This window comes from Leptonotus elevatus, chromosome 4, assembly GCF_054856555.1.
Source record: "Leptonotus elevatus isolate MCC_2025b chromosome 4, RoL_Lele_1.0, whole genome shotgun sequence".
NCBI classification, from domain to species: Eukaryota; Metazoa; Chordata; class Actinopteri; order Syngnathiformes; family Syngnathidae; genus Leptonotus; species Leptonotus elevatus.
The window spans coordinates 3062859-3076985 of NC_141242.1; the positions used below are offsets into that span (position 1 = coordinate 3062859).

General features: G+C 39.7%; 1 protein-coding gene across 1 annotated transcript; it reads right to left on the reverse strand.

Annotated features, from left to right (window-relative positions):
- Window positions 1-1769: 1769 nt before the first annotated feature.
- On the reverse strand, window positions 1770-14073 carry hapln3 (hyaluronan and proteoglycan link protein 3). The gene is made up of 6 exons (XM_086072973.1): window positions 13951-14073; window positions 5861-6025; window positions 5458-5600; window positions 4096-4503; window positions 3724-4026; window positions 1770-2511 (listed from the first exon to the last, which is right to left on the reverse strand). Exons 3-6 carry the CDS (start codon window positions 5594-5596, stop codon window positions 2234-2236), a joined length of 1128 nt encoding a protein of 375 aa, XP_085929099.1. The 5' UTR covers window positions 5597-5600; window positions 5861-6025; window positions 13951-14073; the 3' UTR covers window positions 1770-2233.
- Window positions 14074-14127: the final 54 nt, after the last annotated feature.

Genomic DNA, 14127 nt, shown 5'->3' on the forward strand with positions numbered 1-14127 from the left:
TTTTAAAGGTGATATAAGGGTGTGTGCACTTATGCAACTACAGTATCTGTTGTATATTCACCGCACAAAACAGATTTGTTTGTATTTTTATTTTAAATGGTATCGGTCGCGTTAATGGTGGAAAGTTTTATTAGCGATTTACGTTAAAATTTTCAACAGGGGTGTGTAGACTTTTAATACACAGGTGTGTGAGAAAGCAGTTGATCAAAGAATACTTGTAAGTTAGGCCCTTTAACATTAGCATATTTGTAGATTATTTTTATTTATTTATTATTATTATTTACTAATATTTATTTATATTTTTTGTGCATGTGTCTGTAGATTTTTTCACCATTAATTATTTTTAATTATTATTATTAATAATTATTTTTACAAATTTTTTGTTCATGTTTTTTCCCTCCATTATTTGTTGGAAAATGTATGTTAATCAGCATTTTGTGAATATTTTTTGGTGTTTAATGTAAAAAAATTATTATTATTTTTAATGCATTTCAATGGCCGTCAATTATTTTTGGGATTTGTGGGCCGGCCCGATCTATCAACTCTCCATTTATTTTTCCATTTGCTGGAAGGTAAGTCCAAAGATTCTAAGTACATTTCGTATATTTGGTTCGTTTCCATCGTGCTGTAAGCCTCATGTTCAAAAAAATAAAAGCGACTCAACAGCTTGCAGTTTCTCTTCCCATGTGCTCCCTCTACTATGACATCATCATCGTGAGTGCGATGGGTGCAACAATCAAACAAAAATGTGACCTTTGGTGATTTATTGGTTCATATCAAATTATACAAAATTAATTGTGTTTTAAAAAGAAGAGGTGATGTGATCTCCCATTGCACGCCTAAACGGGTGTACATCAAGCAAATACGCCGAGTCACCTTTTTAATGAAAAGGCAACACTTAATGATTAGGTTTGAGTCACAGATGCTTAAAAGACTTCAGTAAACAAGTGGGAGGAGCCCTTTAGCTAAATGTACGCTGTGTGACAAAAAAATAGTAATTTGCACTTGAAGATCGCCTTCCACCTCCGATCATGCGTCCACGTGTGAAAAAGACTAGATTGACTTTGATGTTTATGGAGACTCAAAATTGTTTTGGCTGGCTTACAAAACGTGCACGTCCGAATCTAGACTCTAAATTGTCTTCTATATTTACAAAAACATTTCGGTTCAAACTCATTCAAACCCCAAAACGTGTAAATATGTTTCTTAATACTTTCACTCCCCAAAACATATTTATACAGTTTTTATGCAGCAAGAGCATACGTAAGGCTTTGATGACATTAAGAGGTCAGAATGGTAGTTATTACAAAAACGGACAGCAGGTGGCAGAAGAGTATAAGAGATCAGCCAGGGCCATGTTGCAACAAGTTCTTTTTTTTAAAGTGTTTTCAACAAGAATGTGAAGAATGACGAAACTCAGCTATATTCTAATGCTAATTGCTACAAAACGGAAACAGATACATACTTTTTTTTCCCTGATGAAAGAAGAGACTTTATTCTTTCTTTTGGTAGGTTCCGTGTTTTGATAGCAATGGAACACAATATTCTGTGGGCCTTGCAAAATCTGTCAAAATCCAGTAAAACTGCCGGGAGCGAAGGGGGTTGCTTCAGTGCGAATGGCTGCGAGTGAGAGTTAGAGACCCTAAATGGCATTCAACATAACATGTTCTGTTACTCTTTGATAACATATGCTAGGTTAGACTCCGAATTTTCTTTAATGTTTATAAAAATGGATATTAGGTTCATTAATAAAGACTCAAAGCGGTCTCTGATGTTTACAAAATGTCCGCCGTTTATTGACGACTCTAAATTATTATCGTTTACAAAAACAAAGACTCTAAACTGTCTTTGTTGTTTACAAAAAGATTTACGTGATGTTTATTGGCAGGTTGTCGTTAGCAAAAACTTTTTGGAGGAAACGTTGGCTACAAAAACAAACACACAAGCTAACGTTAGCTTACCCCGACGTGACTTCCTAGCTCTGGATGCTCCGCAGTCTGCTTGCTGCCAACCACTGAAGAACTTTTAAAATGAGGTGGAAAACCGACCGGACCGGCACGAACCGAGGCGAGTCGAGCCAAGCGAGTACTGTTCAGTGGGAAAGAGGCATGAAGAAGTTTGTCATCGCAGTCACGCGCGGTCTTACGGAGGAAGAGGAGAGCAATCCACTCGAGTGGCCTCAATAATGGCCATGTTCTTGCAGGCTACGGCTAAAGCTAACCTCTCAGATTGGTTAGCGATAACAGTAGACGCCAAACTTGTGGCGGCGCGGCGGGAAGCCGAAGCTGCGCACCCCCGGTTCCGGCGGCCCGCAGTTAGCGCGGGCCCTGGCGATGGGATAGCGGACGCTACCGTCCGCCAGCCAGCCGGCGTCGCAGCGGTCCAATCCCGTGAGTCGCCACGCGGCGTACAGCTGGCCCACTTTGGCGATGTGACTGGAGTTAGCCACGCACGCCTGCAGCGCTTCGGTGAAGTTGAGCTTGGTTGAGGTCGCGAGGAAGTAGACGGCTCCTGCGGGAAGGAGAACACACAACGTCACAAAGGTTGCATCCATCTCAGGGGGCGGCCATTTTGTCACTTGCTATCGACTAAAAATGACATCACAGGTTGTAAATATCCATCTTTTACAGTAACGTTACTTCTCTTAGTGAAGTAATCTGATTACAGTTACTTTGCCAAGTCACAATTTGCTGTTGAATATATATTATTAATTTTGGCAACGTCTCTGACACTATTCACAATCAAGTGGTAGTGCCATTAGCTGCCTCTTGAGGGCATCAGTGAGTAACATTTGTAAACACTTGCCTCACACGCCAATGTGGAACAAGACGAGTAATTAAAAAATAATAAAATACAGGAGGAGACCCATTCCTAGATAGACACATAGCAACAACAACAAAAACGACACTATAGAATACAAAATAAAGAGGAACCAAAGAGTTTACAGCTTGAAGTCAAGCATTCTAGGATTTCACAATCAGCAAGTCACGGTTTTGAGGGTGTCAGCTAAACTAAATATTAATGTATGTGGCACAGTATGTGCTGTTGACAAAGTGTTGTCTAGCTTAAAAATATATATTTGAAAAACACCTACACACAAAAAAAGTATGGCAAAAATTAGTATTTTTTAATTAATTTAAAATTAAAATAATCCCCCACGTTAAAAAAAAAGTTATTTTATTTTTAATAAAAAACAACCTTTATTCTTAAACTTCACTGTTAAAAAAGTACTTCCAATTAATATTGCATTATTAGTGTCAAAACCAGTAAGTTTCCAATTTCATATTAAGAATTTAACAAAAAAATTATCTTCTAATCTAACTTAGTTACTTTTAAAGTCAAGTAAACTGTAAACAGAGATGGTAAATCCAAGCCCAGAAAGTAAAAACTCTGCCACAGTTTGGCTTTCGTCCTAGGGGCTAGCTAGCTCCCTAGCTAGCTCACATGGTGCCAGTTTACCTGCTAGGGAGCTAGCTAGCTAGCTAGCTTCAGGGGCTAAAGCAAAACTGTGGCAGAGTTTTTACTTTCTGGAACTGGATTTACTACCTCTGATTGTAAAGTAACTACAATACTTTTTCAACCTTTTGGCAGCGCCCGGTGACTGATATATTGCAAATTTAGGATTTTTAAGGCGTAAAAAGAACAGAGGTAATCAATACTTAATAAAAAAATATATTTTTTACACAAATATCTTCTACTTCTTCTACGTTTAGTGATCCAGACCTTTGACGGAAGCGGAGAAGCAGAAGGCGTCAAAGCGGTGGAGGAGGCGATGGCGTTGACCGTAGGTGCGCAGACCCGACGCCAAGTCCGACCCCCCGCATCCGTCGCGGGGCGCGGTGATGGGGTACTGCACGGTGCCGTCGGCCAACCAGCCGGCGTTGCACCAGTCCAGGCCCTCGTCCCACGCCGTGAAGAGCTGCTCGAACGTGGCCAGGGTGGCGTCCTGATCCTGGCACGCCTGCTGGGCCCCCAGGAAGTTGAAGTGGTAGCGTCCTTTGTCCGAGTAGTACGGAAAGACCACACCTGTCGCCAGGAAGAGAAATACGTCATACGCTACTTCCTGCTTCATGAAAAATGATGTCGTCCACTCACCTCGCAGCTCCAGTTCCACGGTGACGCTCTCGTCTTCCAAGCCGTCAATCACCTCGCACCGATACCGCCCCGTGTCGTTGAGACGCAGCTCATTGATGACCAGCGACATGTCGCCCGGGGCCGAGCGTCTCAGGCGGACCCGACCCCGGAACCCGCCGTAGCTACGGTGGCGGTTGCCCATGGCAACCATCACCTGCGTCTCCATGGCGAAGGCCGCCGCCGCCGCCGCCGCGGGGTCAGCGGGTTCGCCGACGGCGGGCAACCACGACCATTTGACCCGTGTCCGGCGCGGCGCGCTTAGCTCGGGTTCGTAGTGGAAGTGGCAGGGAAGGGTAACGCTGCTGCCCCTGGTGGCTGACACGGACGGCTGCGGGGACTCCACGTACAGACGGACGCCGTTGAAATAGACTGCAGGACGACATAACAAGGTAACTTGAAGGGTTCATTTTACATCGAAAAATAAACTGAAAAATAAATTGGGCTAATTAAATCCAAAATTATTTTAAGCCGCTGTAACATTCTGCACAGTTTGACACTTTGCATATAAAATATAAGAAAACATTGACTGTACTCTACTAGATAATGAGTCAATTCAAATGTATTTTCCAAAAGTTACCAATTTTACCGACATAAACACTGTTCTGAAAATAAATAAATGCAAACATGACAAACATGCAAAAATGCCAATTAAAAAAAATATATAATCATGAAGACATAAGACATCAATTTTGAAAGCTAAATATGACACTTTTTGCACTAGTGTAAAAGGCTTTAAAAAAGTATTGTAAATATAAATACGCAATAAATTAATGTAGTAAAGTATTTTTCATTATACATTTAAAACCACACAATATGTTTTAAAATATATATACAAATGAATGAATGATATTTTATTTTACTTCAACTCAATAAACTTGTATCAAAATAAGAACATATTTATAATAGCTTATAGTGACAATATTTAGGGAATAATAATAAAAAATACATGGAATTAAAATGGGTCAGAAATACGTTGTTTTTTAATCAATACATTTGATTAAAAAATACAAATATATTTAAGATAGTTGTCATTAACGTAATCGCAAAAATAAATAATTACAAAATATTAAATTTGGGAAACATTCATGGAAATTAAAATACAATACAATAATATGACTTGAGTTTATAATCTTTATTTGATTTATTTTCTTAACCAATGGTAAGGAATTAGAACGGGAAAAAAATGTATACTAAAAAAAAAAAATCATTGTATAATCTAATGTGGAAAAAAAAATCGCAACTTTAAATCTATTTCTTCGCACGCACACGCAGTGAGTGAGTGAGTGAGTGAGTGAGTGAGTGAGTGAGTGAGTGAGTGCCTACTCTCTCCATTGCCATTGCCGTTGCTGACGTCATGATAGTAGAAGCCGTTGTTGTAGTTGAAGTGGACCGTGGCGGCGGTGACGGGCAGTAGCACGAGCCCGCAAGCGGCCAACAGAGGGCGCAAGAGACCACCGAGCATTACGCTGAGAGACAGGTTAAAAAAAAAAGAAGAAAAAAGTCCCCTAAATACCAATAGTGTTTTACCACATCCAAGCATAAACCACCCTCAAAATGTCAAAACATTAAATTGTGATACAGTAAATTGTCGTTTAATGTATCCTTCTGCTCCTCATCAAAAGTTTCTAACAATGGATTTCTTCCACCTCGTCAAATTGCTAATTACCCTTTTTACTTTAAGCACAAAACCAAATATAAATGACAACATACAATAGATCAAACTCACCTGAGAGAAGTGAAGAGTGCAAAGACTCGCCGACAGCCACTCACTCACTGCGTGCGCGCGCGCGCGTCAATGTGGAAGAACTACTACTGTGTGTGTGTGTTGACTTCATCGTCTCCTCCTACTCGTCGTGGGGTGACGTCACCACAATGGGCTCCACACTGTGACCTCAAGTGACACGGTCGGAGATGGCAATTAGAAAAACAGTCATTACCATACGTCTAGAGCTGTCAAACCATTACAATTTTAATCAGATTAATCACATTTTAGAATTTGGATTCATCACGATTCATCGCTTAATTGAAAAGGCCTTTTAATCAATATTTTTTGCCTGCCAAATTTGAAGAGCACCTGCTATGTACTATTAATTTTTTTTCGACATTTAATGTTATGAGGACGTCTTCAAAACATTTTATCCACTGCGCACGCTCATTCTCTTCTTTTTATAATAAATTAATTATTTGCATAATTTAAAATGGGGAAAAAAATGACTCCCAATAGTTTGACATGAACAAATATTCTGAATGTCATACGCGAACATTTATTAAATGTAGTTATGTTTATTGCTCAAACACAACCTGTGCTCCCAAAGGATAATCTGCGGTCAAAATGAATAGTGTGATTAATCTGCGTTAATACATGATTAATGCGATCATTTTTTGTGATTAATTAGTTAACGCTTTAACGTTGATAGTCACAAACAATTAGGTATAGATGGAAATTTGAGGTGAATATTTTTTCCCCGTTTGTATTCTTTATTAAAAGACAAGCAGTTTTATACCATAGGAGTAAATTTAGTTCATTATTGTTCTATTTGGATTGTTGTCATTTTAGATTTTTGTATCAAATGCTTTATCTATTATTATTTATCACAAGTCCAAATAAGGTTTTTGTCTGTTTTAATTGTTGAAATTTACTGCTTTTTTTTGTTTGTTTTTTAATGTACTCATTGTCACACATTTCACAGTTTTTATTATAATTGCAAGTTTAGGATGCACTATTTATTTTCTATTTAAATTGTTGTAACCATACATGCCTTTCATCAAAATGTTGTTGGCTATTTATTAATGATTATCACGTCGCAAAAGTTTTAGAAATAGGAATTTTCAGAGGCAAACGATTTATAAATTTCCAATTACATTTTTGGAATTGTTTTTTATTCATCAATAGGTGTACTTATAGTCTCACAAATTAAATGAATTTAACACCTAAACATTGTGTAACAATGATTATTAACAAACCTTTTATTAACTTTGCTGTATTTTTTGTTTTAAAAAGTAATTTGCATCTACTGTAATTTAATGATTTCATATTAGTAGTAATTGACACCCCTGAAAAAGGATGATAATTCCCACTATTTGTTAGAATTAAGCTAGCAGAGCGCTCATATCTCAAATTGTTGCTCGCTAATCAAAGCACATAAATACCTGGGCTCGTACCCTAAAAACAAACAAACTCATAAGTCAGGTCACTTGCAAGTTGAGATGCCGCAGGTTTGCTTTGGTGCCAAGGGAGGCGGAGCTCTATCTAGTTAGGCCATAGCTATATCTAATAGAAGTGCTTTGCCGCCATCTTGTGGCATCTATTGGCAATTGCAAACAGTTTTGCGAGGCATCAAGTAGCGGGGCTCACTTTACACAGAGTTAAAAGTCAATTTTCCGTTTGCATCCCCTTGAATGAAGGTCAAATACAAAGAATACACAATTTGTTCAGCGGGACGGCGTCCATGTTGGGCAAAGGTCAGCTGTATTTTGCCAAGGTCTCGACTCGAGCGTGCGCGGCCGCCGTCAAGTCGCGTTACGGTGGTGGAAAACAAGAGCGCATGCGGCGAGGGTCGGCCCGGGGGGGGAGGCTTGGGCGGACAATGTGCTGCTGAGCAAACACCGTCACAGATGAGTGAAGCGCAGATGTTGGCCGCCCTCCTGACACCAAGCGCCGGCCTCAAGCCAGCCCTCGCCAGCGCCAGCGCCTCAAAATCCTTCAGCGTTGCGCTTCCCTTGCACATTCTTCACTCGCATGCTGACAGACGTTCAACTTTTTACAATACTGTCAACATGATACGCTATATGGAGAGAAGTATTTAGACTACCGGCGGGCATTTTTATTTTTCAAATGTTCAGGTAAAAGCTGAGTCATTTTCCTGCACAGGTGCAACTAAGGATCTTCATGAGTCAATTTCACCTGCGTCTACTAAATATGGTTCAGTATAATATATATATCATTATTCTTCACGACATCCTAGCATCCATCCAAAATAACAGTAATGCAATTTTGAATGGAGTTCCTCAGGGAAACGTTTTAAGTCCATTTAGATTCTCTTTATTTCATTAAGTCTTCCCAGAAGAGTGGAAGCTACAAAAGGTAGGAACAACACCCCATTTCCCTCATTTTATTTCCTGTAGGTTCTAATATTTTTGCTCCATACAGTTTATAATGCAGTACAGTACATCAATATTGTGTACGGGATTTTTGCACACTAACATCCATCCGAAGTAAAAAAAAATCAGTTACAATTTTGCTTATAGTTCAGAGAATTTATTTTGGTCCATTAATTTTCTATAAAGACTGAAATAGACTTTGTAGCAAGACAAAGTAAACATTCACAAGCCTTTTCAGTGATGTCTAAAATGGACAACAACAAAAAACATAAAAAAAAAAAAACCTCTTCCCATAAGATTGAAAGTGGTTATAGATGCAAAGGGGTGGAATCACTGCACTTTGTTTCTCTTCCTGTGGGCGGAGTTTACTGTAATCAATACTGTTGTCCAGTTTAAAGTATAGTATATTATACAGTTATCTTTATCATACATAGGATTGTAACATTAAAACATCCAGTCGACATAAGCGTCATCCAATCACCATTTCAAATGTAGTTCCTCAGGGAATTGTTTTAGGTCCAATCCTTTTCAGTAAGAAGCTTAAACCACACTTGTCTTTGTAACAAATGTGACATCACAAATAGACAAAAGATAATGGACCTCATACACTTCCCTGAGGAACTCCGCTTAAAATAGTGGTCAATGAAAGTTGGCACGTTGCTGTGCAAAATCCACACAATACTCTACCAATACACATATATGAACACGGGGTGACATTCCACTTAGGGGTGTCAAAATTATTGCGTTCATTTAAAGTTTCTTTAACACCATTATTTTTTTAAATGCGCGATTAATGACCGCCCCTTACTGGCAAAGCCTGTACTGGGGGAATTCCAGTCGCAACACAGCAGACACGTCCATGTCAAAGTTTAGCAGTAATAAATGTAATAATAATGCATATATTTGTGGAAACTGGGGTCAAGTTGTATTTGACAATTTTAAAAATGTGCAGAATTTCACAGGTTACTTCATGTTAAAGATTAGATAGCTCTCAATATGAAAAGAAAAATGCACTTAGCTGTCAGTCTTACAAATGCAATTATGCCATCTAGTGGCAGAAAAATGACCTCAACAAATCAATACACTCGTTTTTTTACAGTACATCTTTTCAATTTTAATTCAATTTTATGAAATTAATGTAGCAATGACTAAAAGATGCTGCCACGTTTCTATAAGTTTAACTTTTCCCCCCCAATTTTATGTTAACAAGAGTATGAAAACTTTACATTTAAAACAGATATGATTTGAGATGAATCGCGAGTCAACTATTGAAGTCATGTGATTAATTACGTTTAAAATTAATCGCCTGACACCCTTCGTGAAAATACGGATAAGACGACGGATCGAGTCTCGCCAGGTTCAACCAAAAGCCCGTTTGTTATCATTTCCTCAGCCATCGAGCGACCGAGCGAGCATTTAAAGCGTGCCTCGCTGAAGCCAGTGTTGCGTCGCTAAGCCGTTATCTCACGCAGTCTTCCCAGGGCCGCACATGAAAGCTTCCCGCCCGGGGCCACAAATACCGGCACCCCCTCCCAAACCCACCCCCCATTGTCATAGAGAGCGGAGGGCTATAATTTGGGTGCGGGCCTGCAGCAATCAAGCCAGCCGCTGCATGTTTGTTTGTGTGGAGCCCAGACGTCTTTTGTGTTCCTCGGGGCGGACACGCTGTCATTACGCAAGCTCTGAAGGTAGACGTGCATGTGCAGATTTAGAGAGGAAGTCGACTGTCAACTTGGCTTCACATTAAGACGAGCCGTTATAACGACTCATTACTACGATCTTCTAGTGCTTTTGTTAGTTGGCAAACGCATCCACTTGAAGAGGAGCCAAATATAGAAAGACAAACATTGAGCTAACAAATACACGCGCGCACGCACGCACATACACATACTCACCCACACAAAAAAAATAATAATAATAAAAAAAAAAAGAGCAACGATGACATTTCCGAATGAACAATACTGAGCTCTTAGAAGAAAAAAAAAAAAAAGAAACATTGGCGGGAGAGAGGATGTGAAATTCTCTTCATCACATGAGCAAAAAAATAAGTCGCATTTCTCTCGGGAATGCCGCCGTGTAAAACAGCAGACGACTTTCCACGATCGTTTCCCTATCCCAAAAAAAACTTCCTGCAGCAGGAAGGCGGAGAGAGCAGAGGTGGATGTTGCCGTCACCTGATTAACTCATTCACCGCCGTGGACATTTTATTCGTCAACTGGAATCCAACCACCGACATAAAATCGTCAAGTACGTTTTTTGCGTGATTACACTTGGAAGAGGCTCTCGGCTTGTCACATTGGATTAGAAGGGAGAGAAATGTCAACACATCATTTTGGCACCTCGCATTCATGAGAGGATGACAGTTTGTGAAGTGAATGAGTGATGGCACGTTTAAAAAAAATAATAAATAAATAAAAATAAGCCAGCCGTTTCAACTCGTGCAATGAGGTGAGTTATGAGAAAAAAGGGATTTTGCCATCAAAATAACCGTGTCTTGTTTTTGGTGCTTTATTTCGTCTTTCTCCGACCGCAAGAGGCGGTGCTTAAAGGGAGACTTGATTCATTGAGCCATTTTCAGCAGCAAACATTTCATATTGTGTCCAGAATGAATGAATGTGATAACTTCATTATTTTTCTTGTACAACTAATAACTTTAAAAACAAATTTTTCCACTTGCTGTCGACTGAAGATGACGTCACCTGTGCTGAGGAAGTAGGTAACGACCAATCATGGCTCACCTGTTTTCTGGGTTTGGTCAGCAAATGGACCCATGATTGGTTGTTAGCTTCTTCCTCAGCACAGGTGATGTCATCTTCAGTCAATAGCAAGTGGAAAAATTTGTATTTAAAGGCATTAATTGTACATGAAAAATAATGAAGTTACCAAATTCACTCTGGACAAAATATTAACTTTTTGCTGCTGAAAATGGCTCGATGAGTCAAGTATCCCTTTAAAGAGTGCCAAGCCAATCATAACAACCACAGACTTTTGTTTTATAGTTTAACTCGTGCAAAGCCAAAAACGTGGAAATGTTTTTTAATACTTTGTCCTTCAATCCCCCAAAAACGTGCTTCCACATTTTTGTTTTAAATACAAGAGCATACAGAAGGCTTTGATGCAGCTTCTGACATAAAAAGCTGGCTTAAAGTAGTGGTAGTTATTACAAAAACGGCCAGCAGGTGGCAGCAGAGTATAAGAGATCAGCCAGGGAGGGCCATGTTGCAACAAGCTCTTTTCGACAGCGTCTTCACCAGGAATGTGAATATCGATGAAACTTATCTATATTCTATTGCTATAATTGCTGCAAAACGGAAACGGATACAAATATACTTCTTTTTTTTTCCTGATGAAACAAGACACTCTAATCTTTATTTTGGTAGGTTCCACGCTTTTATAGTAATACAACACAATATTCTGTGGGCCTTGCAAAAAGCAAAAATATGAGCAACAAAGTCACTCTTCTGCTTGACGTTTCATGTCACACACACAAAAATGGCATTTTGTCAGCTTTTGGGTCAGAAACGAAACTATGCTCTACTGCTGTTTACTCAAGAAATAAAAAGATATAAAAAAATAAATAAAAAAATTGTCCTGGCAACAGACGTTTCTTTCAGGCTCTCGCGGTTCACATTGTCCCAGAACACAATACCCCGTGGGTCTTCCAAAGATCAGTCAAAATGACCTAAAAGGGGTTGCAAAATGGTGAACTCCGAAAACGGCTGGCAGTGATCGAGTTAATGATCTCGTGCGGGAATCGTTTTCTGGGTGAAAAACGGCACACAGAGACAAACACGCTTCACACGTTGTCAACTCTAATTTGAATGTTGGCTCCCGTTGATTCCTTTGAAGTAAGAGCTATTTAGAGAGGAGGCAGACAAAAGACACACTCCTCCTCTACATATCTAATTTATTCAAACGAGTCGTGAAATGACACATTCGGAATAATATGAAACAATAGCGGGAGCATGCTGAATATAGTGGTTTGCATTTCAAGATGTCCTGGATTGGAATCGCATCTCAAGCTTTGGAATAGGCTCCAGCCAGCTCACCCCCTGGTGAGGATAAAATGGACGGATTTGGGGGTATTCATAACTGTTTTGCTATCAATGGTGGACAGGGCAGGATTGAGTTTTACTCCCAAGGGTCCTCAACAGTGAATCTGCCCTCAGGGCCACTGTGGAGTCAATTAAAAAAGGTTGTCCAGAGGTTGAAAGGCTGATCAAAAAAAGGAGTCCTCCACAGTCACCCTCCTCCCTACGTTGCTATCGAGTTTCACAGTTTGGCCTGGATGGAAGCGTGCACACCCTAAGAAACAGAATGGTACGGTTTGCCTGCCTGCCTGCCTTGCTCATCAGCCTGGAAGTTGTCTGCTAACGTGCTTGGCGGAAACAACAAATGTCACGTCAACAAATGGAGTGTTGCCCATAGCTTCACGTGTAGTCCATTTACCAAAAACAAATCGGTTAAATATCTTGAATGATCAAACTGCCGTAGAAGTGCTGTAACACTCACGCTGCACGTTTTGCGGTATTGTCAGCTTTTTTTTTTTTTTTTTTTTTTTGACAGTAACAAGGGTAAATAGTTACCCGAGATACATTTGAATAAGTCTGTTTTGTTACAAATTTACTGTAATGATTCAATGCAACCACAAAAAAAAGGTAATTGCAGGTTTAATTCCCTTTAAAAACTGGTTATTCAAATCATTGTGTAGCACGCGTGGCTCCAAGACCTTTGAAAAATATGTTAAAAGTGGAAGTCAACCTTAAACATTTCTTGGCAATAATATGTTATATGTGACCTCGCGAGTCTCAACATGATATTCTGATGAACACGAGTTATGAAGCAAAAGCCAGCCGTTTTTAATTCATCTCAGGGGGGCGGCCATTTTGCCACTTGCTGTCGACTGAAGATGACGTCGATGTTGCTCAGGTAACAACCAATCACCGCTTCGGTGAACAGGTGCGCCGTGATTGGTCAGCAGAACGGCCGCCACCCGTGATGGATTAAAAACGGCAATATTAACCACAATGCCGTATTTAGACGAGTGGGGCTGCATAAAACATTATTTTCAAAACAAATCATTTGGGTTGACTTCCCCTTTAAGGATTAAAAGCATTGGAGTTCTGGTGGGGGGTGTCTGGTCGGTGCTGGATTTCACCTTCCTTGGTTTTCTTTGGTCCCCTCGGGTCTCCTGGTGTTCGGTTTAGGTGAACGGTATGAGATTTTTTCTAAAAGGTTTTCTGGTGAGCTAACAAATATACGCACGCACGCACCCACACAAAAAATAAATAAAAATAATAATAAAAATAAATAAATAAATAAATAAAAGAGCAATGATGATGACATTTCCGAATGAACAATACTGAGCTCTTTAAAAAAAAAAGAAGAAGAAAAAAAAAAGGATTAAAAGCATTGGTCAGGGGGTGACGGCTGGTCTTACCAAACGTTTTTTTATGTATTAAAGCAATAAACTTAATTTTTGAGGTGGTGTGCAACGGTTTATGTTAACTATAAAAAGGTATAACAACAACTTGAACAGTGCAGACTTTGGCAACTCAAGCAAGATGGTGTTTTGTTTTTTTAATTTCTTCATTCCACTTGACAACGATGAGCTCATTATATTCATAAAAAGGATCTGCCGTGTATTTACATATGTGAGCTTTCAACACTTACTTGAATGACCTTCAGAACAGGCTAATGAGGCTGCGAAGATACCTTCAGCAGGATGGTGGGAAGACAGATTAGGCGTGCGCGGCGCTCCCTGGGGCTCGTGGGGGGTTAAATGCTAAACAGCCGAAACGGCCCTCGGTGCTTTCTGCCTTTTGATCTCGTACCTTTTTAAATGGAAAACAGCTGCAATCAGTTGAGCGTTTGAATAAAAAGTGCTTTTGG